We start from the raw sequence: 27763 nt of genomic DNA on the forward strand, positions 1-27763 counted from the left end.
GTTTTTTTTTTAAAATTTTTTCCCCCCCTCTTAAGATTTTTTTTTTTTTTTTTTTTTTTTTTTTTTTTTTTTTTTTTTTTTTTTTTTTAAACCAGGATGTCCTTTGATGAGTTCAAGAAGACTTTCACCAAACTGGAGATGTGTAACCTCACCCCCGACGGACTGCAGGACAACGAACGGATGACCTGGACGGTTTCGGTCAATGAAGGTCGCTGGGTGAGAGGCAGCTCTGCTGGTGGCTGCAGGAACTTCCCAGGTTTGTCTTTCAATTAACACATTTTTTAAATTAAACTTCAAAAAAAAAATCTAGTTTAATATCACAAATTCCCTATAGACACATTTTGGACAAACCCTCAGTATCGGCTTCAGCTTTATGAGGAGGACGACGACCCAGAGGACGGGCAGGTGGCCTGCACTGTTGTTGTAGCCCTGATGCAAAAGGGTCGGAGGATGCAGCGCCATAAAGGAGCAAAATTCCTTACCATTGGATTTTCTATCTACAAGGTTGTGTTTACATGACACATTTATTCTCAACATCAATTGAAAACACTAAAAACTCTGCTTCAAGCCGAATTTTTGGTTTGTTCTGCAGGTGCCAGAGAAGGTACAGTATACTCCGTCTTCAAGAATGATCCGATTGGGACTTTCTCCAAGGCTGCGTGTGTTGACTGAAGATGTTAAAATGTGCAGATGCAAGGCCAGAATCAACATCTGCAGAAGGACTTCTTCCTCTACACAGCCTCCACAGCCAAGTGCAAGAGCTACATCAACCTGCGGGAGGTGACGGAGCGTTTCCGACTGCCTCCGGGAGAGTATGTCATCGTCCCCACGACCTTTGAACCCCACGTGGAGGGAGAGTTCATCCTTAGGGTCTTCTCTGAGAAGCAGAGCACATCTGAGTAAGTATCTCTGATGCTCCAGTTACATTCGGAGGGCCAAAGTTAGGGATTAAAATTTAAAAACTAAATAAGAATGAACGTTGGTAATTTATGTCTGTGTTTTTCTTTCCATAGGGAAGTAGGGAGCACCATCGATCAAATAGAGGTTTGCACACTGATGGTAGATTTATAGTGGCTCATGTTGTAGCATCTGGATTGTTTTTTTTAGATGTTTACAGAAATGTATAAGAATCTATTTTATTAGCTTTTCCAGTTTTTGAGGGTTTGAAGGTTTAGAGATAGGTGACGGTTAAATGTTAAGGCCAGTGGCTTTAGTAATGTTCATGACTGTTTTATTGTACAGGGACTCAAAATATGCTGCTAAATCTGTATCAGAAATGAATAATATAGACAGACTGAATAATTAAAAACTAACCCAATAATATAATAAATTGTGCTATATTGGGACATCTATGGAATAGAATGAAATTTAACTGTTAGCTGTGTCTTACATTTATCATTGCTATTCATTTTCTTGCCATCAATTCATGTGTTTTCTAATCCATTTATCTACTTTTTTTCTCTGTTCCTCCTTGTCCTTCAGCAAGACAAGAAAAAGAAAAAGAAGGTAATAACAGAATAAAGCTGAAATTCAAGGATTTTGAGCTAAATGTATTCTTAACATGTGGAAAAAGTAGCCCCCACCTTCCTTCAGATCTTTTACTTTAATTTTTCCTTAAATGTTTTGTCATCGAAGAAATTTTCATTTCAGACAAGAATAACTTAAGACAAACCTAAAATGCAAATGACCATCAGTTTGTGATTGTTCGCTTGCATTATTCAGCAAGATAAGGATCTAAAGCCCTCCAAGACAAGTCCACCTCTGCACAAATTTCCACACTTGAAACTGATTGAGAAGCTTTAAAAATGCTTTACTCCAACTATTAATTACAGTAAAGCATCTTTACTCTAATTAATGGAGTTAAAATGCTCTGTTAGTATTTAATTAAGTTTTTTCTTACTTTGACTTGACAGCAGACACCAATTCCTCCTAGTGATGCTTCAAAATGGGAAAGGCAAGAGAACATGTCATTCCAATTAGGTTATTGATGTAAGGGAGTGGCAATAAGTTTACCTTATCAGTGAAAACTACAGCAAAGGAAGCGATGACTCCTTTGCTGTTGTTCAGTGTGAGATGCTAGCAATGCAAGGAAAACTGAATTTATTTCGAGGTTTTCAGCCATTTTTTTTTCCAGAGGTGCCAGTATTTGTTTAGGTCATTGTTGTTATTTTATGCAATTAACTCTTTTGTATTTTTTTGATGTCCTCTTTCATATTGGGGGGTGTCACACACGCCAGCCTATTGTATTTGTATCAGACAGAGCGCACGCCAACAAAGAAATTGAGCATGACGGCATTCAGGGGGAAAAGAGGAAGAAACCAAAGGTAATAAACTTTAATGCTTTAATGCATCTACTTGTCCATAAGAAGCATACTTGAAAAATGCTTGTGATTTATTTTTTCTTCTCATCCATTTGTTAGCGGAAACTGCTGCAAGAGGAAGAAGAGACTGAGGAAGAGAAAAAGTTCAGAGCCATTTACAAACAGATTGCAGGCGATGTGTGTATGCAGGAATGAGACAGATTTACAGAAACTATCATGTCTCGGCTGTTTAATCAGGCAAATATCTCCTCCCTCCCTTAGGACATGGAGATCTGTGCAAACGAACTCAAGACGATCATGAAGAACGTTCTTTCTAAACGTAAAGAGCTACAATTTGTTTACAGCACCCATGTAAGGTTTTTATATTCTGATCTTTGCTTCTTTTTATATTTTTATTTTTTTTATTATTTTATAGATAGTGAGATAAAGACAGAAGGCTTCAGCCTCGAGACGTGTCGAAGCATGATCGCCTTAATGGATGTATCCTTTAAAATGCTAAAAGCAGGAAGTTGTTTAAAAACACGGAGGGTGTTCCCCTGCTGACTCGTGGATTCACAATGAATGAATTTTCTATTTTGATCAAGTTTTTGGGGAAATGTGGCACAACCGGTCAGAAGGTTCAACAAGAATAAGACTTCGCAACATGATGGCGCTTCCAAGAATTGCTCAAAAACAGGAAACTGTTATGACAGATTTTAGTTTTGTTAGTAATTTAGGTCGGAGAGGAGTTATTTTTCTTTAAGTGGCTTCATAAAATCTGTTTTGTGAATTAATAAATGACTGCGCATTATTATTGTATTAATTTCAGGACTTTCGTTGGTTCAGTGTGTTTTAAAAGATACAAAACTACCGGAACAAACAGATAAAAATCTACATTACATTTTTCTTTCTTTTTGCATTTTACTTCCATAGAAACTTTTTTTTTTTTTTTAAGACATCGACTTTATGGATTGCTTTAGCATCTCAGCATTGCTAAAATTATTTCTAAAAATGGTCTTCATTAGAAACAATATCTAGTTTTGTGAACTTATTTTTCTGTGACCAACCGTTTCTCAGACTGATGGATCGGGGAAACTGAATTTCCAGGAATTCAAACACTTGTGGAAAAAGATAAAAGCATGGCAGGTAGGACACATTCAGCTCTGATTTAATGTCTGGTGATGCTGACGGGTGTTGGGTCCACATATCTTCGTTTTTTTTTTTTCCCAGCTCATCTTCAAACGGTACGATCGAAACAAGTCCTGCTCCATCAGCAGCTTCGAGATGAGGAACGCCGTCAATGACGCAGGTGGGAAAGAAGCCATTTAATCAGTTGTAGATACTGGTAGATATTTGGTCTACATTCTAACTGATTTTAAACTTAAGTTGTACATCACTGGGCTTAAAAAAAATGTTTCCATCTCTGCAGGGTTTCACCTCAATAAACAGTTGTACGACATCATAGCCATGCGATACGCAGACGAACACCTCAACATTGACTTTGACAGCTACATCTGCTGTTTTGTGAGACTAGAGGGAATGTTCAGTGAGTCAAAACATTTCAACACTTAGCTTTTCATGTTACAGACACAAAAAGAAAAAAAAAAACACTTTTTGCCTTTTCGCTAAAGGGAAAAAGTGAAAAATAACCAAATTAGAAGAATCAACCTTTTTCATATTCCACATAGGAAGTCAAAGGTCGCACTGTTGGCATAAACTAGATGGGAATAAGTTGCAGGATTCACAAAGATGATAAAAAGAGATCTGATTTGTCTTTATCCGTCTGTTTTTCAGGGGCCTTTAATGCCTTCGATAAAGACGGAGACGGAATAATTAAACTAAACGTCCTGGAGGTAAGTCGCTTTGTTTATTTCTATGGTTTACGTTGGCGTTTTGTGTTTCACCTCTTTAAAACTTAAATCTGCATTTTGTAGAAATCAGTGAGCTTTTCTTTTGGCATAACCCGCAGAGGATATTTGACTGCTGATAAAAAATAAATAAATAAAAAATAACTCCTATTTAATAGCTTTAGCAAGTTAAATATGCATCTGTTGTCAACCTCTTGAAATGCACATGATCATGAGCTGGGAGTGGATATTGCAGCAAGACTTTTTAAATTCGTTTTGCATTGCTTAAACATTCAAATATCAAAAGAATCAGAAATATTTCACACACAAAAAAAGTCTTTTCCACTGAGTTTGCTGGTTTCCCTTTAAGTGGTTTGTTCTTTGGTTACAAAATATTACAAAAACAATTTTTAGGACGCATCTAAATCTAATTTACGACTAAAATAAGGATTAAATTCTTTGGATAAATACTAGAAAAAAAAAAAGGTGAATTAAAAATGCTTTTTGTGTTTTCTTCCAGTGGCTTCAGCTGACGATGTATTCCTAGATGAAGATTACCTGGCGATCTACTTGATCACACCTCGTTAAGAGTCTGGACTCTAAAAGTCATTAAATCATGTTTCTGTACTGTTAATGCCGTTAAATCCAGGTTTTGACTGCAAGTTTAATCAACATTGTGGCTTAAGCATTTAATTTTCGCTTATCAAAGTTTTCAATTTCATCTCAGGCTATGAAAATATTCAAAAAAAATCTCAACGTTAATGTTATAAATATGAAAGAATCTGTTTGTTAAATCTTTCTGGAAACAATATTTAAAAGAATGAGGGAAAACATGTTTGTTTTGCTTTATTACCGCACACAAACGGTACGCATTACTGTTGAGCAAAAAGCATAAAGAAAGTTAAATGAATTATGGAGCACTACTTTCTTTATTCCTGCAGGAATTACACGGCAAAATACAGAAACGTAAAAAAAATTGTTGCTATAATGATTTTTACTCTTTCACCAAAACAAGATCAATGTCAGTCTGATGGACATAAAAGATAATTTCAACTCATTTTTATTAAGTATTATAATCCTTAAAAACAGATCAGTATTTTACACCAGTTGGGTGATATTGGTGTAGTGCACCTGGATGACTAAATCTGCTGAATTATTACACCATTATGTTTATGTTTATAGTGTAAACGGCCTCTAACCTATGCAATTATGCTGGAAGATGTCGGCATTATTATTTTTGTTTCAGTGCACAAATAATACTTAAAATGGATTATTTGTAGAAATGATCTGAAGGATTTGCTTCATGTATGAAATAACGTCAATTTGGTATCAACTAAAATTGTGTCAAGTAGCTGGTGAAAAATGAGGATGACTGATACTTTCTACCATGTAGACAAAAAAAACACCAAGAAAAACTGGACAAAGGAAATACTGTCAAAACTTTAAGTCTCTCTTTACGTCTGATGCTGCAGATGTTTCCAGGAGAAAGTCAGATGTGACGATTTAAATCCTGAATTTGTTCCAGAATATCAACAGCAGCCGCGTTTCTACAAAGGAAAGAACAAAACGCCGAGATTCTCTGCATCGTCTTCTGCATAGCTTCGACTGCCATCCTGTCAAGGCTGCAGCTTGCATTCACTATCAATGTGGTTCTGCATGTGTTTGGGCAGCTCCTGCAGGAAAATCCCAAACAGAACAGCTTACAAAGTCAACATATTTATTACATATTTAGTCAAGTCATCATATTTATAGGAAATATGATGCTTATATGCCAAGAATATCTGAATCCGTCACAGGAGAGGAGAAGTCTGAAGCAGAAAACAAAAAGTTTTAAAGCTCTGAGCAGATATTAAAATAAATGCAATGGGTCCCATTATTACAAATCTACTCTTCTCATTTTATTAAATATTCATAAAGTTCACAAAATTACATCTAAAAGCTCTGCAAAAAGAGTTATGTCGCTTGAACTTTTAATATTTTGTCTTTAATGTTATAACACAAAGTAGTTCATTATTGTAAAGTGGAAGGAAAATGATTAAACGCTTACCTGTTTGACTGACTGCTGTGTGCTGAAAAAATGGTTGCACTCCTTCCAGCGACATTTGACCGTCTGCAGATTGGAGTTGCTGTGGTCTTGGATGAGGTGCTGAAAGAGATGCTCTTGAATGCCAAAAATCAGGGAGCAACTCTGCCACTGGACAGAGGACAAACATAACCACATATTACACAAACAAATAATAATAAAAAAAAAGAAGCCACTGTGAGAGGGTTAAAGCTTCCCGTCTGTCTGCAGTTCTTACCCAGCAGCGGTAGTTTTTCATCAAGTTGAGTTTTACAGCGTGAACGCTGCCGTCGTAGCAGCCTGTGTAGATCTGTGTGAAACGATTCATCAATGCATCTGAAAATCCAGCATTTTAATACCAAGGCTGGTTTTAGTCCGCTTACCACGCTCTTGTGCACAGCCATGCACATCACCATGTCACTGTGACCCCCGTAGACCTGCAGACGATCATGGGACTACAAAAACAAACCAGACAGCATGCTTGAAGTGGTTTCATGCCCACAGGTCTGACTGACATAATTCACACGGAAGCAAATCTCAGGATTCAACGAGGCCACGAATACCTGCAGCTCATACACACGAACTAATTTATCCACGCAGGCCGTCACCATCACTTTCCCCAGAATGACGATGGATGTGACGGCGTGACCGTGACCCTTGTAGATCCGAACCAACTCCCCAGTCTGTAAGCATCAATGACAACAGAGAGCATGAAGCTGGAAAGAAATACAGGTCTAGATGGTCACAAAGCACAAATTAATGTTTAAAAATCATCACCTTACTGATTGCGCACACTCTGATTTATTCAGAATGTGGCCAGTTCATGTGGAGGACTTACATGGATGTTGTGGGCGTGGACAGATGTGTCACTGGAACCACTAAAAACCAGATCATTCACCACCTGAAAACAACAGAAAAGTAAACTAAAACAAACAAAACAGCAACAGATGTTTGAGAAACAGCAGCCTGAGCTGTAGAAAATCAGCCAGAGAATAATACGGTGTAAAAGAAGTTTAAAGGAACGCTGCAAATGTTCTCAGCTCATGCATAACCTCCACGTGTTGGTTTAACACATCAAAGGCATTGCGGTTTGTTATTACAAGTTAAAACATGAAGAGGTTCAATTGATATCAATTCCTTTGCAAGACACTAAATTATAATGCCAAAGCCATTATGAGCGGAGATAAGGAAACAATAGGAAGCTGATTGTTACTCTGAATCTTTCCCTAAAGAGTGTCTGCTATCGCTCTTTTTCATGTAAGTGCAACAGAAATGATCCTAACATAGAGCAGAAACATGTTACGGTATTAGACGGCGCGCTCTCGTCACCTTCATACAGAGCACGGTCTTGGTGTGACCCTCCAGTGTCCGCAGCAGCAGGCCGCTCTTGGCGTCGCGGACGGTGATGGTGCTGTCGTACGACCCGACCAGCAGCAGGCGCCGCGCACCCTCCTGAGACGTGCCGAGGCAGCTGACGCCGCGTGGGCCGTGGCACTCCAACACGTCCAGCTCCTTCAGCGTCTAAATGACGACATGCGGGGAAACGATGAGGATTTCGCCTTTTTCTGCGGCCTCAAATGGTTCAGATTTGATGGAGAACAGCTGCCGACCTTCAGGTCGTGGCTGATGACAGAGCCGCTGGCGAGCCCGACGTACAGAATATTCCAGGCGATGTGCAAACACAGCACTCTGTCTGGTAGAGTGATCTGCTCAAGGCACTTTTTAGACTACAAATCAAGAAAAATACAGACATCCAGAGTGTAAAAGAAGAGTCACTACTGATAAATAATTCCTGATTTCTTTCAACTTTCAGGAGATATATTTTAAGGGTTGTCTGAGGAAAGTCTTAATGTAATGCAATAACCCCCAGTCATCCACCAATAAAGTAACATTTGATATTAAAGATCTGAAGCACTAAAAGCTTTTCACATTAATCAGTCCTCTTGAAACTAACTTTAAGAATTTAAATAGTTTCCTACAAATTTTTGGCAGAAAATCTCATTTTATATACAGAAAACTGCAAAATCCATGAGATGGATGGATGCAAAGAAGGGGAGGATGGAAGACGGAACTAAAGAAAGAAGGAAAGAAGGAAGAAGCAAGAAATGGAGGAAGGAAGGAGAAAAGATTTGCCGTGTTTTTAATGTTTTCAGAGACATTTCGTACCTTTATGCTGTAACAGCGGATAGTTTGGTCACTGGATCCGGTGTAGAGGCGTGCCAGCATGTTCGGCAGAGACGACACCAACAGACAGTTGACTTTGTTTGTGTGACCCTCAAACACCGCTTCACACTCTCTGGTCTGAATTAATGAAAACACATTTTTTTTTAAGACTCCGTTCATGTGTGAGACAATAAGGTTTCTCTGTTTTGTGAAGGCTGCTTTCGAATCTCCAGCATCCTACCAGCAGGTTGTAGGCCCGGGCCGTGTTATCTCCTGAGCACGTGTACAGCTGTCCGTTGTGGATCTGGAGGCCGTGGACGGGGCCGGAATGACTCAAAAACTCCCCTAAATAAGGTTCCTTTTCTTCCACAGACTCTGGAATATCATCGTGTTTAGACGCATCATTTTTTTTTCAATGTGGTGCATTTAAAAAGACAAAAAAATAAAAAAAATAAAGAGACACCCTTACCTGCAGGCTGACTGGCATCTTTTTTCTGCTTAACTGCAGGCTCAAATTTCCTGTGGGATTGGAGAAACAGAAGTTGGCAAAACAGGCACATTCTAGAAAACAGGGGTGTCCAAACTTTCTCTCAGTTGGGCCAAAATTATTGAGTAAAAAGTATTGAGTCAAGAAAATGAAAAAAAAAAAAAAAAAAGAAATAAAGTAACCCAATTTTTTTCTTTTTTGCAGGAAAGGAATGTTGTTTATTGTATCGTTATTCAAACATTTAAAGAATTTTGCACATTTATGTTATCAAATGAAAGACTCGTGCCTTCAGGCTCGGTTGATAAAATTCATTTTTAGTTTTAAAAAGAGGATTTGGGTCGCTTTCTTTCAAAACATTTGCTATATTTAGCTGAGTTGAATAAATTAAATAAAAGCTAAGCGGGTGCAGCAAAGTTAGCTTTTCAGTAAAAGTCTCAATAGACGTTATAAGAGGTTGGTGGTAAAAAGATGGATAAAATGTGCCATATTTAACATTTTCCTTTGTAAGAAAATGATGTTGGTAATAATATTAAAATTAAAAAGTTCAAGGAACAAATTTGCATCATTCTTGAACTGCATTTGCCGCGCTTTGGACGCCCCTGCCATAAGAGTTCCTCTTTCCTTCAGAGACTTGACCCCAGCTCACCTCTCCGTCTCACACTGCTGAGACGTTTGCGTGCTCGCACAGCTCAACTCCAGGCTCACAGACTCCTGGGGATCTTCGGGCTGCTCTGGAGAAACTGTCTCTGCTGAATCCTCACATTCTGACTCCTCAATGTGTATGACATCCAGGGTGGAGGCATTTACCACCTCCACTGAGTCGTCGCTCTCGTTGCCCTCATCGTCCTCATCGTCCATGCGCGACGCTTTCATCTGCTCCTTTCCAGGCTCTTCTCCTATATCCTGTTCTGTGGTTTGATTTTCTTGTGCTCCTTCCACAACATCCGAAGACTGTATTCGTTTTTCCAAAACCTTGGTCTTTCCACACGTCAACCTGTCCCTCATCTCCTGCTCTTGCTGCCTGGCAGAGGATTCAGGAGGAGGTCCGTGAGCTGAAGTGGGGACCTCAGTGGTGGGTTGCAGACCAGAGGGTACGGACAGATGACTCGTCTGTCCCGCTGCGACTACACGAGTCACCTCTTGCTTCGGCGACCCAGCCAGCCGGGCAAGGGGAGCCGGCTGAGGTAGAGTCATGAAAGAGGCCGGGGTTGCTGCAGGCTGCTGCAGGATCAGTGAGGAAGGAAAGGAAGTTGTTGACATGGTGGATGCAGAACCAGGTGAGGAGGTTCTCTGCTCAGCTGGAGTAGCTCCAGAGTATCCTTCTGTTAGAGATAATTATTATCTTTTAGGAGTCATAATCATCTATTATAACATTTGTTTGAATTGTTAGTCTGGAAGGCAATCTGAAATGAGCAAAGCAACTCGTCGGAAGGATTGGCAGTAACTACTTACCTTTACTTGAATAACATTTTGGGGGAAAAAAATTACTTTTGAAAGTATTTTTACTCAGATGTATTTTTTTTTTACTTACGCAATAAATCAATAATAATAAATATTGCGATAGATCAATATCATACAACTGATAGAATATTAAATTTATAGAATATTCAGTGAACTCTGATCCACAACGCCACAGCATTCTGGGAGATGTAGGCAGAGGAAAAGCTTTAGCCGCTCAACCTTGGGTGGAATCAACTGAGTCCGTCAGTCTTTGGTTGCCTAGCAACAACCTACTGGGTAACAAGCAGCTTCAAGTTCCCATCAACTTCGGTTACCTAGCAACAACTTGATGAGTAACTTCTGCTAAAGTGCCTCTTAACCCCGTAAAAACAAATAAACAACGGTGTGGAGTGAAAACTGTGGTCAGAACAGTCATGCTACCAGTTTGGTAATATTTCAGATATTTCAAACAATAATCTAATCAATAATTATCAATGTCGACTACTATGAAACACTTATATCATGATAAGTTTTTCGGCCATATCGTCCAGCCAACATTTTTTCTTAAGTTGGTAAAAGAAGTTTCAAGTTTGCAATCATTAACGTATCATTAACGTTTCATTTTTGTGATTAAATGACTTCATACAAGATGATTTATTTTACCTTGCATTCCTTGCAGGATCTCAATGCGTTGTGTTCTCAGGTTGTTGACCTCAGCTGTAACCTGAAAGGAAAAGAAAACCAGAGGAAAACATTAAGTCACCATCTCTGAAAGACAGAAAGAGAGAATAAAAGATGCTGCGTTTTTCAACAGCCAGCGGGACCTGTTGTTTCAGAAGCAGCAGTCTTTGGACCTCTGCGTACGCAGATTGCAGCGCATTGCGCGCCTGGACCAGAGACTGGTCCAGATCCTGCAGCGAGTGGCTCAGCTCGTCCTCCCGGAGCGAGACAGCCAGCAGCTGGTCCATCCGACTCTGGTCTGCATGGTGATGCAAGACTTTTAGAAACACAGCACAGTACAATCTGAACAAACACTATCAAGTGTTGTCCACAGCTACTTATAAAATACACACATTTCCTTCAGATTGAAAGATGGAAATCATTGTTTTATTAAACATCAAAACTAATCAGTCAGCGCTAATGCATATTTTCCAAATGATCAAATTTCTCAGTCCATTTTACAGTCAGCAAACAAATATGAATTTATCTGCAATGTTTCTATGAAGGTCAGGCTTCAATTACAAAGGCCTGTAAAAGACAAACTGAAAGTATGGGCAGAAGAAAAGATGGAGTCTCTATATTTGATCTTACTAATTTAAAAAGGGCAATTCATAAAAACAAATTTCTTATTTTTGCAGACTGTAGGAACTCTGCAGTGTTTTAAAAAAACTTTTGTTTAACGTACATAAAGCCAATAGGTAAAACAATGATTTCCCATATTTTAGGTATTATGTTCCCTACCCTAAGAGAGCCTGAGGAAACACCACATACTAGCTTTTTTGTCTGATTTGTAAATAAAAAAAACCTTTTGAATTACTTATGACCCAACAGTTTATAGAAGACACATAAGCAAAAGATTTTCATGTACCTAAATTATCCTTTCTTGATTTTGTTTTCCTCTTTTTACACCTTGGTCTGTCAGAAAGGTCGCCTTCCTGCAAAAATACCCAATAATGAACTTCCACCATTGTAAAAGGTCATCAAACTGGATACCGCACTTTAAAGCCCAACTTACTTCCACTATACTGACTGTCCTCTTCCTGCTCACTTCTTCATCCTCATTCTCCACTTTTGGTTCCACTTTTACAGTAACCTTTTTTGCCTTCTTGTGGCTGTAGCTTGCCTGGGGGACATTGGGTTTCTCTGAATAGTCCCGTGTCTGGAAGTCTGACTGCGTTTCAAGCTGACTGCCGTGTGAACAGGGCAGAGCGGGAGACGGGACTAAAAGGTTGTCTGGAACCGATTCCCAATGGAAACCCTCAGATAGCAGCAGGTCACCTTCGTGCAGTGGGCGTTCAACGTCTGTCGGCTGGGTTCCAAACTCGATTCCGAACCTGAACGAGAAACGAAGAGAGGTCACCAAGAGGTCAAGAGATCAAAATAAACACCTTGTGCCAGGAGAAGGTCCTCACCGAGGCGCGCCTTTTAAGCTCTTCCTTTTCAAATTGCTGTACATCTCATCCCAGTTCAAACTGCTCTTGGCTCCTGATTGGTGATGCAGCTTGTCTAGGATTGGCTTATGAATGGTCTCTTTTGCTGCTTTAGCCGTACTGGATTTGTGGGCAACCCGGACTTTAGGAGATTTGGTAAAATTGGGCTCAGCGGGCATCACGGAGGTCGAAGCATTGATGGTGATAGTGGAAGGAAAAGCATCAGCATTAGCAATGGTAGCATGGGTGCTGGCCAGCTCAGTCTTATCCAGAGTTTCTGCCTGCTGGTCTGCAGCATTTTGCTTCTCTGCGCTGTGATCCTCAGTGTGGCCGTTCCCGTTCTGCCGCCGGGCTTCTCGATCCGCCCTGCATGGCTCCCTGACGCCAAGTGTTCTCCTGATTTGCTTCAGCATGAAGCCAATATCAACGTCCCGCACAGGAGCATGACTGTCAGATTTGTTTTCGGAATCCCCCGGAGCCGAACTGCTTGAACTTTCTGGCCAAACCGAGTCGGTTTTCGGATGTTTTGGTTGAGTGGAATTCCCTTCTTCTGATTGGTTGTGATCAAGCAAGTTGTCTCCATCTTGAGGGAGCGGTCCGCTGGTGATGAAACAGTTTCCCACGGGTTTCTGCTCATTAAAGTTGCTCTGGCTCACTTTGGGCATCATTTGTCTCGACGGGCCAGCTGGAGGCCTAGAGTAGCTATATGGACTACTTTCGAAACAGTTCATTTCCCCTTGGTAACACTGGTTGTTGACAAAGTAATCATTATGCCATTGCTGGTTCTGATGCCAGCCGTATTGGTAATGAAAAGGCTGACCAGCAGGAGCTCTTGGCTGATAAGGTGGTCTCCAGTTCTGATCAGGAAATGTTCTGTATAGAGGTGGTTTCTGTATGGGGAACATTTTGTTCTCCTTATTTTGAATGACACCACAGTTGCTTTCTGGGAAGTGTGGCTGCTGCCACTGATTTGGAGTTTTCATTTGCATTTGTTTGGGTTGTTTTGGTATTGTTTCTTTGGCGTCCAGTATCCTGTTTTGGACTCCATGTTGCTGCGTCTTTGCACACCTTTGCCCGACTTCCTGCTTTTTTTTCTTTTTAGTCTTCCTCTCTTCTTTCTTTCTGAAAATACAACCATTCTTTTTATATAATCAACTTTCATTTAGCTAGGCTTTCCACAATTTACCACAAGGCACGCTTTAAAAGGTTGCTTTACTCTTCCACCACGCAACAGGAATGCTGGACAGAATATTTATTTTTGTGCATGCTGGACAAAACTTCTTTCTAGAGGTATAAAAACATACGTCTAAAAATAAGTCAATTCCTTCCTGTTTTAAATGGAAAAAATGCTAGAATTTTTAAAAGAGCCCTGTTTAATTAATTTATTATATAAAGCAAGGTGTCCCCCGGAAAACTTGCTAAGCCCGGTGGTTGGGCTCTAAGGCACTCATTCATCCAGTGGCCTGTTGTGTTTTTGAGTTAAAAAATGTTTAAAGTTGACAGGAAATTTGAAAATATCACTTGATAATTATGTGTTATTGAAAGATTGGAAGATTAATACCCAAACACCAACTATAAAGTCTTTAAAATACAAAAATTTAAAAAAATCTTAAATAAGCGATGCTTAGCCTGGTGGGGAACAAGTAAAGCCTGGTGGCCTACCAGGCTTATCATAGGTGTTAGAAGCCTGTAAAGTCTTCTAATTGTAAATTTATGAATCAGTATGTTTATGTTTAATATAATCAACGTTATACTAAGGGTCGAACTGTTTTTGTAATAAATGTATTTTTTATGATGTGGACCCCATGAAGAGTAGCTATTGTCACAGCAATGACAATGGCTACTTGTCATACTACTACTTGTCAAACAAACAAATATTCAATCTGAATATTTGCAAAATAAACCCACTTTTTTGTCTGCAACAGGAAAGCATTAAGCAGATGAAATTCTTACTTCAGTCTGGTCAGTTCCTTGTTTCTCGTCACAATGCTCTTTATAGTAGCTGAGCTGAGAATCTTGAACAGAGACAAAGGCTTAATATTTCTGCTCTTCAGGTTCTTAAGCCGAATTTGGTGCTCAGATGTTAGGATATGATTGGCGTATGCTTTCAAATCCAATGAATTTATCTTGCATGCCTGGCAATTGTGAATGGCATCTCTATTGAAATGAAGACAGAAATAATACATCATATATAAAGAAAATACAGATGAATTTCTAGCTTTCAAACAATTCAATATTTTTAAAAGATAATACTTTATGACAAAAATCCTATCAATGCAATAATATAAAATCATAATCCCGGAATGATACAAGTTTGAGTTTTATAAAGGCTTGTTAAAACATGCCTTATGGATACAACTTTTAGAAACTGATTAAAGACAAGGCCTGGAAATACAAATATTTTTCCATAATAATCCAGATGTGGAAAATGTCAAACTCTATTTCCAACAGCATTGGACCTCTTCCAATATTGATCAAATGATGCTGATTTCTGGGGAGGGCTAGTGCAACAGCATGTTTCCGTTTTAGTGAAATCATACATCACTGTTATGATAATAATAACGACCATAACAATGACGTTTTTGTTACTGTATCCCAATTCACAATGTGCCACATTTCTACAACATAAACACGTAAAATATTTATTTTTGCTGTCACAAAAAATGGTACTTACTTGCCCACCGCCTTGTCCAGCTCACTGTGATGTTGTATGCTGTGCATATGATCATGTTCTTCCTGCAGTTGGGGAGACAAAAACAAAGTTAGATTTTTTTAATGGAAAAAAAAGAAAGAAAAAAAATCAAATCAAAATTTGTAATAACTACAGCCACTTACATTTTTTAAATATTCGTTGCGACATACAATGCAGTAGGTTTTCTTCACCTTTGCGAAGGATGGCTTATTTCTTTTGTTCGGCTTCTTTATTTTGTTCGGCTTCTTTATTTTGTTCTGTTCGTCTGCCATGTCTGAACAACTCTGATCCTGAGTCCAGACTGCAAAAACTCACCGTCTCTACCTTGTTTTTGCACTGGTTTAAATACCAATGATGTTATCAAGGAAAAAGACCAGTCAAGAGGCAAGCTCCATAAAATGTTTCAATTGTTATTTTTAAACAAATAAATCCATGACAACGTGGTATTAAACTGAAATCTCTGAGAATTTAGTTAGCAGTTGCACATTAACAATCGAAGCGATTCCAAAACAACGATACACTGATTTAAAGAACATTTAAGTAAGTTTTGCTCGGATTTTCAAATGTAACAAAACAGTAAAATTATTAAAACAAGTTTTGTAAATACCTGACAAAATTCACATGGCTCCAAAACCCTTTTCTTTACTTCGCCGCCATGTTTGCTGACGTATTTTACGTCCAATTGACGTCGACCAATAGTTCATCCTTGTTAGCACCGGAAATTCCAGTTTTTAGATCTACAAACCATGGGGATGAAATAGCTTAAAGTCATCCGCACCATGTTCTCACATTGGATGTTGTATAGATCTGATGAATGTCCTCCTGCGGAAGAGGGGCTACTCCTAACAAATATTCAGCTAAATGTTAGCTATTAGGGGCGTATTGTTGTAACACTATTTTTTGTTTGTTTTGTCTTATTTCATGAAAGTTTAGGTCAACATGTGCAACGGTTGTGTGCATAAAGAATACCCGGACCGGGTAAGTTAAAGCTGCCGATATATCTCAAAAGTTTCATTTGTCGTGGTGGCATACAGAATAATTATGTTGTTTCAGGGCAACACTTGTCTGGAGAACGGCTCATACTTGATGAACTATCTGGGCTGTGCGAACTGCCATCAGAGAGACTTTGTGCTGATCAGCAACAAGGCCACCGAGGATGATGATGGGGAGGAAATTGTCACATATGACCGTTAGTGTCCCTTGTCCAATCACGAATACATTATATCCTACTCATTGACTTTTTAAGCATTTTGTAACATTACAAATACAAACTTGATTATTTTTTGTTAGGATTTCGTGTGATAGAAAGTGTGGGAAATAATTTTTTAAAATTGCTTTTACGTATAATAATCTAAAAAGTGTGGTGTGCATTTTTTTAGCCCTTGTCGGTATGTTGTGCTACAATCTTTTGGCTGCAGTTTCAGTATCTTGACTTTCGGTGTTAGTTCTCCACCAAACCCAACATTCTGCATAGAGGTAATATTTTTCCTTGAACCCTATTGCTACTCTTCCACAAAGAAACAGATTTCAGGAGAGCAAGCTGTAACTCAGCAGCTCCTCCAGAGGGACCATGGGGACCTCTTGGCTGCTTCTCATATTGTTCTCTTTGCTCAGTTTAGTCAGTTTAGGAGAACAACTATAGTTTGGCAGATTTGCCGTTGTTCCATCTTCTTAACATTTTAAAACAATAGATTGAAAATCATATGCCCTAACCTTTGTAAGATATTCTCTACATCCATCTTCTTGATGTTGTTGATAAACATTACTCAATATAAGCTCACTATAAAGGTGAGTAAAGTTTTATTTAGGGGCATCATGATAAAGGGGGCTAGTAAAAAATGTGCACCTTACTTTTCAGGTTTTAATGCTTAAAGTAAAAGTCAAACTTAATTCCCTTTCCACTTCATAATTAATGCGTTACTTGTCAGACTGTCTTTCCAGTAGCTGGTGGTCCATAACCAGCACTTTGAGGAAACGTCCACTAATCTCTTTGTCTTTCCAGATGTCTGCAAAAACTGTGACCACGTCATCGCCAGACACGAGTACACGTTCTCTGTTGTAGACGAGTATCAGGTGAGTGATGACATCTTGATTTATCTACAGCGCTCGCTTGGATCCACGGACTTACTCAGATGGTCTTACATCCCTGTTCCGTCGGTGCAGGAGTACACGATGCTCTGCATGCTGTGTGGAAAGGCTGAGGACTCCATCAGCGTGCTACCGGATGACCCCAGGCAGTCTGCGCCTCTCTTCTAAATATGAGAAACAGAAAACTGCAATTTCCAGCTTCTCGCCAACATGGATGACACCGGCTGCCCTTTAAAAGGTTCCAGTCGCCAATCATCACCCATCGAAAGTGAATACCGGGCTTTGCTGCTTGCTTTAAAATAGTTTTTAGATGTTGGCAGTTGAGCAAAATTTTATTATAGAAAAAAACACAATCCTCTATATTTTAATTGATAATTGACTGTAAATAAAGATTTTTGTACTGCTGCATTGGGTTGGAATCGTTTCAAAAGATGTGCTGCTTACCCTTTCTCACTTGGTTGGTTTGGATATATTGAATTAAATGAAATCATTTCATGAAAACGTCTTTTTGTGCTCTTTGTCCAATATTAATATTTGGTTAAAGAACAGAAGCAGTCTCTAAAGAGTGGAACAGTATTTTTTTTAGAGCTATATAAATTAATATATCTTTGAAAAGCTTATTTTAATGTTTCAGAAAAAACTCAATTTATCACAGATATATTTAATATCTACCACTGACATGTTATATCCTTGAAATGGCTGATGGGGAAGACTTGCAAACAAAGCTGCATCCAAGCACGTCAGTGGAAAGTTGAGTGGAAGAAAAAAACGTGTAGAAGACAAAGAATTACGGTACAGATAAACTTTACAGGCTCATCATTTCCAGCAGCCTCTGCTATCATAAAGGGGAGATACTTTACAGAAGGCAAACATTTCTGTATTAAAAATATTTTATTGTTATTTTGTAATATTTAAAATATCTATGAAACTCAATTTCTGTTTTTTATGAACTAAGAGTTAATCCTCAAAATTAAAAATAAAAATGCTTAAAATAACTTTCAATTGAATCGCTGCAAAAAATTTTTTAAATATTCTGTTAGTTGCAACTTTATACGGCAATTTTTATAAAAAAAAAAAAACTCATGAAAAAACAAAGTGCTGCAGGTTGCTTGACAGAGGTAGAGATAAATCTGACAGAAAAATGAGGTTTTCAGGATTATCCCCAATTTGTGCATCAAAGCAAATGACGTTAAACCTTCAGCTGATTTTTCCTAAATGCAAAATTCATCAAAACATGTTTAGCTAGTGCATTTAAGGACCTAAAAAAAAGTTGGCAAAGACATAGACTAATTAGTATTTGAGCTTGCAATCATTGACCAGAGCCACCTGTGGTAAAACTTAAGATTTCGATCACTGCTGCTAAGGTCTGAATACTAATTATTTTAAACATAATTAAAATCCAAGAAGTAAAAACAAGAGTCACCAGACTCTTCTTTGCTATTTCTTTCATCTCCCTCTGTTTAGAACAACAAATCAGCTGGGCTGGTGTATTTTACCTTTATTGAAACATCTGTTGTGGTTCTATTTTCTCTAGCTTTCTCTCCTATATAGGTGGTCAAACATTTTCACCATCCATCCGTCCCATCCACTCCCCCTGCAACAAACAAGAAAAAAAAAAAAACTTCCAACATTCACATTGTTTGGATCAGAACCAGTTCAATAAAACACAGATGCTTCAGCAGATTGTACAAATAAATAAATAATGAAGAAAAAAAAATGTTTGCGAGGAAGAAGCTCATGCATGTTTACAATAGCGCTCTTATCGTACATTCTTAGAAGCGGATGACTGTGTGACGTGACGTAAAAGCACACAACTACGCTAAGATAAGTCAAATGAGCAGCTCATTATTAAATACTAGGATTAGCAGTTTGACCAGAGTGAGGTCCGTATGCTGCATGCTCTGGCTCTGTACATGAATGCTGATCTATATATACTGATTGTGGGGTTCTTTAGTGTTTCTACAGTGAATACATGGTTTATATATTTAGTGTTTTTTTCCTAATAGTACATATCTACAGTTAGTTTGATTTGTTTTTTTTTTTTTTTTTTACATATCAAGTATTAAACGTGATTATTTTGGTCTCATTAGGCCTAAATAGGGTTTTAATGGAGGAGTGAAATGAGAGGTAAAAGTTGGCAATCTCAAGATTTTCTCCACTTTTTCAGTTTCATATCCGAATAAATAAATAAATAAATACATTTTATCATACATTTTACATTACATACAGTACATTCCTTTCAGTAAATGTCATATTTACACATGCTATCAGGACGTAAGGCAGCCTAACGCCACAGGTGCAACATTTTGGGACCAGTCAGTTGTGTGGGGGATGCAGTCATCGAGTCACTCTCCCAAAGGCTTTCCCTTGGGGGCTGGGGCCCCACTGCGCCGGCCCATACGAGGCCCTGTCCAGCGGCTGCACGTGTCGCGGTGGGGGGGAGCCCGACAAGCTCGACGGTGAGCGGCTACGGCCCGGCAGAGCGCCGCTCTCCCGGAGCTCCTGGCGGGAGGGGGAGGAGCTTAGAGAGCGCTGCAGGGAGGAGGAGGAGGTGCGGGGGCGGGGAGGCGGACTGAAGAGCATCCCACCGCGGTCCTGCATCAGTTGGGTCAGGCTGGCCAGGAAGTCGGCGTCGCTGGTGCTGCTGGCACGCACCCTCAAACGCCGACGTCTGCAGAGAAACAAACAATGAAGAGAGAATCTGAACCAGGCAAAGCTGAAACTATGCCACTTGAGGATTTCTGGGAAGAACATATTTACAGATAAATACTTTTTGTCTATCTTAAGTGCAAAATGTATATATTTTTTGCAAAGGCTTGGCTTTAATACTTCTTTGAGAGTGCTGTTAATTCAACAAATGGCCTTTTTGGGGGTTTTTTAAACTCCACTTAACTATTAGTTGATGATTATATTAGTTGATGATTATTTCAATAATTGTTTCATCCTTACTGAAGTCTCAACAGAACAAAATTGCCCTTAAAAATGTATTAATTTATTAGTCTCATTTAGGGAAAACAGGCAAAACAGTTAGGATTTTGTAAAACATATAAATGTGTCAAATGTTTGCAGCATTTTTCAATAAGGGGGCATTTCAATAGTAAAGAGCAGCATCTCTTTAAAAATTAAACAAATTACACAAACAAGCATGCAAATGAAAATTATTGCGTTCATTTTAATTCATCATGCCATTACCGTACATTACTGGTTATTGTGACAGACGCACATTCCTGTCTGATTCTAATCCCAGTTTGGTGGCCATAGGAGTCATTGGGAAAGATACCCAGTCAACACGTACCTGCTGTCCACAACCGGACGGATGGGGGGTTTCCCCGGAGGCGGCCGAGGCAAAAACCTTCCACTGAGCTGCTCCGGCAGAAACGTGGCGCTCACAGGGCGAGGGATTTTACTTTTGCCTCCGGATGAGGAGGACAGGGACAGGGGGTCTTCTCCCCCACAGTCGGACCTGGAGCCGCGCTCCGAGGACAGCCTGTCTCTTGGCAGAGCGCAGGGCAGGTTGTCACAGGACAGGGAGGGAGATGGCGAGTGAGTGGGGGAGCCGGGGAGCGGGCTGCTCCAGCGGTGGCGCCGCTCCGCGTTCGGCTCCCGGCTCGGCGAGTCCAGGGGGTTGCTGGGATCTCGCACCGGGATCCGGCTCAGTCTCGGAGACGACGGGGAGTCTCTGCGCTTGAGCAGAGCGGGAGGAGGAGAGGAGGAGACGGTGACAGTGCTCTCCACGGCGCCCCCCGCTGGGTCAGCTGGAGGCTGCTGATTGGGCTCTGAGGAGCGGTCAGGGAGGCCGGAGTCGCTCTCGGGGTCTCTGTCGTTGGTCAGGTGGGACGTGGCGCCTTTGGCAGGGATCAGCTCTGGCACCGAGTCCAACCTCTTCCTGTCCTTCGAGGCGTCCTCAGCAAGTTCCTGAGATTTACAGCTTGGTGCGTCTAATGGAGCCGCATCATTCTTCCTCACAGGAGACTGTGGCCCACCGCTGGAGGACTGAAAGCAGGTACAGACATTATCAGACGGAAAGAAGAGATTTAAAAATAAATATTCGAGTGTGAGATTTCAGTCATGTTTTTATTCTTTATATGCATTTAGGAGCTCGTGAGCAAACTAAAGTCTAAGCACACTAGTTTATGTACATGTTCCTCTCTAAAGTATTCCTACGTCTTAAACATCTTTATATTTTGTCACGTTACAACCAGCACTTTCAATGGATTATCACATTCTATTTTATAATCCAACACAAATTAGTGAATAATTGCAAAGTTTTTGAACAAACAAAATTCCTAAAAGTCGCTACAGGCTCAGAAGGAGGAGTGGATGTTGCAAGTCAGAGTCGATACAATCTGCTGGGCTACGTTAGAAAACTTTTTTAACCAATTTCAGAAACAAGCCGAACTTGAATGTATTGTTTAAAAACGACAAGCATAATGGAATGTAATTGACTTTGAATCTGTCTGCATGACAAATGAATTGACTTTTTTTCTAAAGTTCTTTGAGAGGACATCTGAAATGACTTTGCACTATGTAAATTAACTAAATGGAAATTATAACTAAAAAGCCCAAGGAACAAAAGTGTGATATGGCAAACCAAAACTAAAGGTTGGTATTATATGTATTAAGTTATTTTTTTCCCAGAAATTCAGATTGAGATGTTTTAGATAATGAATAAGTCTAATAAGTCTGAAAACTCAAACTTCCATACTTTTCCAAACTGCATAGAAATCCTGTTTAAAAACCCATTTCTGAAAGTACTCCTTTTAATGTGTAGCTAAAGTCTAGAAAGAATAATGTGCTCTTGAATATTTGATGACATCTCCATTAAAGCTGAGCTTGCTCTGAGTGCAGCTGACCTTAGCTTCAGACTGCTTTGTTCAGAAAATGTTCCTGCTGCTGCTCACACCACTTGTTTGTAGAAAATCTCTTCTGATCCTACCTGCTCCATCTGGGATCTCCCCATCAGGACTGAAGGTCCAAGCATCCCCGGCAGCCGGCGATGGCCTAGCAACCAGGTTCCGGGCATGGCCATCTGCGACAGGACGGGGCTGCTAGGTACTGCAGGACCGGTCTGCGCGTCTTGCTGCTCAGCAGACTGATTCTTCGCTCTATCAGAACCGCAGGGACCCGACTGGTCCTCGCATTGGGTTTCCGCCTGAGGTTTGCCTGCTCCTGAGCTGTTGACCTGCTCCAGCTCCAGCATCACCCATTCCTGAGAGTCGGCCTCCTGAGGCATGGGGCTGAAGTTGACAGCGACGAAACCGCTGCTCGCCGCGGCTTCCTCCGGGTCGGGGGTCGCCGTGCCGGACTGGTCCTCCTTGCAGGAAGACGTCTGCTGTCCGTTCTCAGGGATGGGTTTCTCCCCAACGTGACAAAGCACCGGCCGCTGTTTCCCCAAGCTGACAGAAAGAAAAAAAAAAAAAGAGAATTGTGTGATTTTTTTTTTCTTTAGATTTTAGTTTGCTTATCTTGATTTGCAAAAAGTTCTTACTAAGCTTCAAGGAAGCGTTCGATTGTAGGTTTTGGTTCAGGCGCCAGTCTCTTTTCGAACGCCAGGCTCTGGCTGTGCCTCATCCGACGCAGCAGTGGCGCGGCTCGGTCCAGGAACATGGTCTCTGATCGGACCCGGCGTGGAGAACTCTGCACGGAGCCGGTGTTGGGACTCTGGTTCCCCTGATTCTGACTGTGTTCATCCTCACTTACTACCTAATCGTAGACAAGATCGTAGACAAGAACACTCTTCAAAGAAAAGAACTGCACCACAGAAAACTACAAACATGGCTCATATTCTACAAATGAAAAGAGGAGTTCATTCTACACGTTTGCTTGTTTTCAGGCATAGTCTGTAAATCAGTCTCTCCAGGATTTCCCCATTGCAAACAAACAAAAAAATTTATAAAAAAAAAAACATTAAAATCGCTAATTCTGTGTTGCTACTTTAGAAATGTTTGCAAAGAATTTTGAACTCCTTTAACAGGCTTCATAGAGAGCATGCACAAAACAACAACCCTGACCTTCCTGATCATCGGCTGAGGATGTTTAAGGTTGCGGTTGCGGTCCATCTCCTCCCACACGTCTCCACCAGCGGTGGTCGGCGTGGGGATGGGGGGGCAGTTGTCAGCGTCGCTGAGGCGTTCCCCTTGAAGGACATCCTCTGTGTTTTCTCTCTGCAGCTCGCCGGGCAGCACCGAAGCGTTGGCCATGCTGGGGAACGATAAGAGCGAAGGTCACCCTGCAGCTCATTTCCACAACATCATTCAGAGCAGTAACTTTCTTAGGGATCTCTGAGTCTGCACATTTGTGCTGTAAAAACAGAGCTGCACACTAGAGCCCGTTTTCAGCAGAGTGTGAAGGAGGACTGGATAATGTGAAAACTGCAAAAAAAAAAAAAAAAAAAAAACTGCCCCAAGGGAATTAAAAAAAAAGAGTTATGGTTCAAATGTTAAATGTGACAGGCGCTTTTTTTAGCATCCAGTACCCGAGGTAAGCTGGGGTGAGGCGAGTGAGCTGCTGAGCGGTGTTCGCTGTGGCAGTGATGGTCAGCACATCCTCTGAATCACATTTCTCCCAGTCATAGGGGTCGTTCTCCAGCACATTGTGGTCCTTCATGGCCTTCTCAAACACAGATGTTAGGAGCTGTCTCGTAAAAAAGAAAAAAAAAAACTTGTATCAGCCTTTTAAGCATGGAAATGAATAAACAGAACGTGCAAAATATAACAAGCAAAAAGAACCTGATAGTCGGGTTTAGTGAAGTAATCCAAGGTTAAGATGTGATCCAGGAAAGTGCTGAACTCTGAAGGAAGGTGCTTCAGCATGAGACGGTGGTCGTACGTCTCCTTTAGGTTTCCTACTTGCTCCTGGGATGCAAGATCGGTTAAAACAATGAGCGGATGGACGAATCGGTGCATCCTTATTCTAGAACAAGATGGAGAAAAGAAGCGCGTACTTTGTCCTTAATTTTCCTCCAGGGAAGCTGTCCGACCATGAACTCAACCAGCATGTAGAAGAGGGACCACAGGTCGTCATGGCGACCCATCTCCTGCAAAGACACACAGACGAGAATAAAGGAGCAGAACAGATGCAGCTTTTACTATAGTATGAATCTAAAACATGTGACATTCATGATCCAGCCAATATAGAGCATTTTTTGTTTGTTTGTTTTTTTTTCATCTGGAAAAATCGTAAGCAGAGCATCTATTCCTGATCAAGAAGTCTAGGATGCATTTGAATTAATAGCAACAGAATTCATTTCATTTCATTTCCAGCTGATTGGCTGTGTCTCTTGCTCTAAAGCTGCTGCACAGGTTTTTTGTTAGTTTCTAATAAAGACAAGGATAAATTGCTGTAATTACGGCTGAAATGGGAGAATGCATAAGTAAAGAGGACAAGCCTCACCTTATTCTTATGAGCATTGATTGAGGCATATCGCACCGTTCCTCTGAAACCCGCCACAGGACGAGGCTGAAAGAGAATTAATGCAAACTCATGCTGTAGTATCCGTCAGTAGTCGTAGGTTTTAGTTTTAAAATGCTAAAAAAGCCCACTAATGTCCAAACTAAATTTATCAGCAGATTTTTTGTTTTTACTTTGGGAAGCCAAAAATGTTCTTTGATAAATTCTTTGATATTAGAGTGCTTACTGGACGGACTTCTTGGTTGGAGTTGGTAAACTGTCGAGCCAATCCAAAATCTAGCATATAGCAGCATCTGCAGGTACTGGCAAGTCGTCCCATTGCAAAGTTTGACTGCAAAATCAAACAGAAAACCAAGTTTACAATATTTAAGAATGTGTTTGCAATAAGCAAATGACATATCGCACAGAATTAAACGTACAGGTTTAATGTCACGGTGCAGAAAGCCCACAGAATGGATGCTCTCGATGGCCTCTAAAATTTGCTTGCCCAGCCTCAAAGTCGTGGAAATGGAAAAGGTACCGCGGGTCATTGTTCTGCGCAAATCCGCCAGATTCCTCCCCTTTGGACCAGATATCAGCATTGGTTGTATCATCATAGTTGTGAGGCGGCAGGCGGACTAAGAGAATGGCAAATATTGGGACAACGAGGGTCTCACCTGCAGTTCCATCACTACATAGTTGAAGCGATCGTTCCGACCGCAGCCCACAAAGCGACAGACATGGTCTTTTCCTGTTTATAAAGGGAAGATACAGTTTTACGTATGCCAATAAAAATACAGTCACGCCAGTTTCAGTCTGCAAACACAAGCGGACACCATCACTGTCCTAATAAACAAAAACTTAGAAACAATAATAAAAACAAAAGGATTGCACTTCATAGAGCATTTATTAACCAAACTACAACTACCAAAATGTTCAGTCTACAAATACATCAACCAACAGGTTTTCCATTATTTACGGAGAATGGTATAATTTTTGACATACCATTTTTGTTAAAATATAAAAATTTATATTGATAATAATACTGGAGCATAGCCTTATTTAAATTTGGGTGATGTCTGTGTTATTTCTAATCAAAAACAAAGTCCTTGCTAGAAGGAACTTAATTTTAAATCTCCCAGGGATGCAAAATAACATAAGGCTTAATTTGTGTAAGGTATGGCCACAGTTTAATCTGAATTTGAGAGCTGAGTCAAGCTGAAAATTAAACAGTCATTTTCTCCTTATTTTTTCAAACTCTCTGGGTTACTCTCCATGACGCTGTGACTTGGCATAACTTACCCTGAAGCTTCTTCAGCACAGCCACCTCCATCTTTAGCACCTGCTTGGGTTGCTGAGCGGACTCGACCTTCAAGGCAACGGTGGCCTGGCTCAGCTGATCCAGGACTTCATAGATCTCCCCAAAGCCGCCTCCTCCTATTTTCTTGACCTGAAATCAATATTGGCAAGTTAAGTCGTGACATTTGCTGAGTAAGAAATGAGGCATTCCGAAATTGAATTCAACCACTGAATTATGACTTTCACATCAACGACACCCACCACTTTCCACCTGTCCCTGACCACATCTCCCACTGTCAGGATGTCCGCGTGCTCTCCAGCTCCACTCATCCTGATTGCTCTCTGCTGGCATCAGTGTCACAAGCACTTCACTGGAGGAGTAAAGAGCACACCTTAAAAATTCACGTCAGTTTACCCACACGTAAAAGTGCTGAATTTATGATGCGGCAAACACTGACCTGATAGCATTTTACTACACCCTAGTAGCCTTTAGGGACTGCGCCTCACGTTTCCAAGGCAGACTATCAAAACGTTAGCTAGCTTGATAGTAGAAAGATCTCTCGTAGCAGGGTTTAGTTTATCTAAAGCAGTGGCAAAACACAGCATAGCTAACACAAAAGAGCCACAATTCACAGACCACAGAAGGAACCAAACAGCCTGATACAGTAAAATCTCTAAAATTGTTTAATTCGGTTGTTTTAACTGCCTCCGATGGTGCTGAGAATAAGCTAATTAGCATGCCTCCTTAAGGATAACCGTTAGGAGGCACACTTCTCCGGGTTCTTTTTTTTTTTTTTTTACCTCGCGTCAATGCACCTCTGCGACACCAGTTAAAGTGTACCATCCAAGCAGTCTCCATGCTTCCAGTAGGTCCGGAACCAGTCGAGTCATTCCAAGCACCATCTTATTTAACATATGAGACATCGGTGGTGGTGGACCATAGCTGATAGCTGAGATTAGCTGTCCCCGTTAGCCAGCGAGCTGCTAAGGAACGATGCCTTGTTGTTGACGCCACATGTCTTGAGGCTTCTGATTGGTCCGCAAACTCCTGCATCCGAGAGGAGCAGGGAATCGGGAGATATTAGGGAAGGTATGGCAAGTTAGTTTGGCATATAATAGAGTAGGCTTTTTAGAAGCAGTGGCCATTTCTCATGAAAATAAGAAGCTAAGCTAAATTAAAACGTCAGTCTTGATGGGGTTAGGGTTAGACTGGTTGAAGGAGTCTGGATTGTAGACCGAAATCAACTTTAAGAAGTAAATTTTAAAGCTGTCTTTAGACATTTTCACCAAAACAAACTAAGAAAACCAGATGAACAAGAACATTTTTCCCAAATTGTGGATGAGTTCAGATTGTTTTTACCTTGTTATGTTTTAGGCTTCATTGAACTTTTAAAGTCACATCTACTCTTCTATTACATGTTACTAGGGTTTTATGTGTGAGACTAGCAAGAACTAGAACATAAGTGTGAAGTGAAAGAAAAATTATATATGAGTTTTACATTTGTCTATGAGTAAAAATGTAACAATTGTGGACTGCATTTTAATATACTAATTTTTACACTGTTACCCCTCAATAAAATGAAGTGGAACTGCCTTCAGAAAACAATCGATTTGTGAAAGTCCACCTACTATTAGTAGGGGAAACAGCAAATGTGTGTAAGGGAGTGTATTGGTCAGAAAAGACCAAAAAGAAATATAACTTGCTCACAGTGAAACCATGGCAGTGGCAGCTTCATGCTGTGATGATGCCTTTATTCAGCAGGGACGGAGAATAAATTGAGAGAGTAAAAAAAGGATGAAGCAAAATACAGGACAAATCTGGAGGGTTAAAATCTGTTAAAGGCTC

The 27763-nt window shown here is 40.3% G+C and overlaps 4 protein-coding genes across 7 annotated transcripts in view; 2 read left to right on the forward strand and 2 right to left on the reverse strand.

Moving 5' to 3' along the window:
• capn3b (calpain 3b) overlaps nt 1-4982 on the forward strand; it is a 19672-nt gene extending 14690 nt beyond the window's left edge. Inside the window, exons 9-23 of one of the 2 annotated variants that reach the window (XM_015042669.1) lie at nt 96-256; nt 335-504; nt 593-604; nt 691-899; nt 1014-1044; nt 1483-1506; nt 2238-2324; nt 2421-2498; nt 2583-2640; nt 2737-2801; nt 3378-3446; nt 3531-3609; nt 3730-3846; nt 4095-4153; nt 4668-4982. In XM_015042669.1, coding sequence (XP_014898155.1) covers nt 96-256; nt 335-504; nt 593-604; nt 691-899; nt 1014-1044; nt 1483-1506; nt 2238-2324; nt 2421-2498; nt 2583-2640; nt 2737-2801; nt 3378-3446; nt 3531-3609; nt 3730-3846; nt 4095-4153; nt 4668-4694 — 1246 coding nt within the window. In that variant the 3' untranslated portion in view covers nt 4695-4982. Of the gene's footprint in view, nt 1-95; nt 257-334; nt 505-592; nt 605-690; nt 900-1013; nt 1045-1482; nt 1507-2235; nt 2325-2420; nt 2499-2582; nt 2641-2736; nt 2802-3377; nt 3447-3530; nt 3610-3729; nt 3847-4094; nt 4154-4667 lie in introns of both variants that reach the window. The other variant, XM_015042671.1, reaches the window with a different exon arrangement.
• Nucleotides 4983-5057: 75 nt separating this feature from the next.
• Nucleotides 5058-15840, reverse strand: znf106b (zinc finger protein 106b). 3 transcript variants are annotated; one of them, XM_015042667.1, is made up of 21 exons: nt 15749-15840; nt 15285-15477; nt 15124-15185; nt 14403-14606; nt 12432-13571; nt 12035-12353; nt 11888-11954; nt 11124-11278; nt 10963-11023; nt 9506-10181; nt 8842-8891; nt 8614-8747; nt 8376-8510; nt 7820-7936; nt 7539-7730; nt 7048-7110; nt 6773-6892; nt 6593-6664; nt 6448-6519; nt 6195-6341; nt 5058-5820 (listed from the first exon to the last, which is right to left on the reverse strand). In XM_015042667.1, exons 2-21 carry the CDS (start codon nt 15411-15413, stop codon nt 5764-5766), a joined length of 3972 nt encoding a protein of 1323 aa, XP_014898153.1. In that variant the 5' UTR covers nt 15414-15477; nt 15749-15840; the 3' UTR covers nt 5058-5763. The 3 variants fall into 3 exon arrangements, with proteins under 3 accessions (XP_014898153.1, XP_014898152.1, XP_014898154.1); XM_015042666.1 differs by having other exon boundaries at nt 11124-11296; XM_015042668.1 differs by lacking the exon at nt 12432-13571 and having other exon boundaries at nt 11124-11296; nt 15749-15839.
• Nucleotides 15841-15972: 132 nt separating this feature from the next.
• Nucleotides 15973-17645, forward strand: churc1 (churchill domain containing 1). The gene is made up of 4 exons (XM_015042672.1): nt 15973-16119; nt 16195-16330; nt 17144-17214; nt 17305-17645. Exons 1-4 carry the CDS (start codon nt 16081-16083, stop codon nt 17395-17397), a joined length of 339 nt encoding a protein of 112 aa, XP_014898158.1. The 5' UTR covers nt 15973-16080; the 3' UTR covers nt 17398-17645.
• A 1067-nt stretch (nt 17646-18712) lies between these two features.
• ttbk2b (tau tubulin kinase 2b) lies at nt 18713-26957 on the reverse strand. Its single transcript, XM_015042673.1, has 16 exons — nt 26719-26957; nt 26376-26498; nt 26179-26288; nt 25921-26068; nt 25296-25369; nt 25059-25199; nt 24866-24970; nt 24622-24687; nt 24173-24265; nt 23958-24083; nt 23705-23862; nt 23241-23430; nt 22718-22932; nt 22166-22625; nt 20525-21222; nt 18713-19900 (listed from the first exon to the last, which is right to left on the reverse strand). Exons 3-16 carry the CDS (start codon nt 26245-26247, stop codon nt 19567-19569), a joined length of 2877 nt encoding a protein of 958 aa, XP_014898159.1. The 5' UTR covers nt 26248-26288; nt 26376-26498; nt 26719-26957; the 3' UTR covers nt 18713-19566.
• Nucleotides 26958-27763: the final 806 nt, after the last annotated feature.

This window comes from Poecilia latipinna, unplaced genomic scaffold, assembly GCF_001443285.1.
Source record: "Poecilia latipinna isolate Pla-1442-1.1 unplaced genomic scaffold, P_latipinna-1.0 Scaffold599, whole genome shotgun sequence".
Lineage (NCBI taxonomy): Eukaryota > Metazoa > Chordata > Actinopteri > Cyprinodontiformes > Poeciliidae > Poecilia > Poecilia latipinna.

What these genes read in the sequence shown, in the direction of transcription:
- znf106b (XM_015042666.1), bottom strand. Translation starts at nt 15,413, where the DNA reads ATGGCAGACGAACAGAACAAAATAAAGAAGCCGAACAAAATAAAGAAG. An exon ending in CAGCAGTGTGAGACGGAGAG is followed by an intron (nt 8,892 to 9,505) that starts GTGAGCTGGGGT and finishes CCAATCCCACAG; the next exon opens with GAAATTTGAGCCTGCAGTTA. An exon ending in AGACCGTGCTCTGTATGAAG is followed by an intron (nt 7,111 to 7,538) that starts GTGACGAGAGCG and finishes TGTTGTTTTCAG; the next exon opens with GTGGTGAATGATCTGGTTTT.
- churc1 (XM_015042672.1), top strand. Translation starts at nt 16,081, where the DNA reads ATGTGCAACGGTTGTGTGCATAAAGAATACCCGGACCGG. An exon ending in GGAAATTGTCACATATGACC is followed by an intron (nt 16,331 to 17,143) that starts GTTAGTGTCCCT and finishes TTGTCTTTCCAG; the next exon opens with ATGTCTGCAAAAACTGTGAC. An exon ending in CTGTTGTAGACGAGTATCAG is followed by an intron (nt 17,215 to 17,304) that starts GTGAGTGATGAC and finishes CCGTCGGTGCAG; the next exon opens with GAGTACACGATGCTCTGCAT.
- ttbk2b (XM_015042673.1), bottom strand. Translation starts at nt 26,247, where the DNA reads ATGAGTGGAGCTGGAGAGCACGCGGACATCCTGACAGTGGGAGATGTG. An exon ending in TCAATGCTCATAAGAATAAG is followed by an intron (nt 24,266 to 24,621) that starts GTGAGGCTTGTC and finishes GTGTCTTTGCAG; the next exon opens with GAGATGGGTCGCCATGACGA. An exon ending in TCACTAAACCCGACTATCAG is followed by an intron (nt 23,863 to 23,957) that starts GTTCTTTTTGCT and finishes TTTACGAGACAG; the next exon opens with CTCCTAACATCTGTGTTTGA.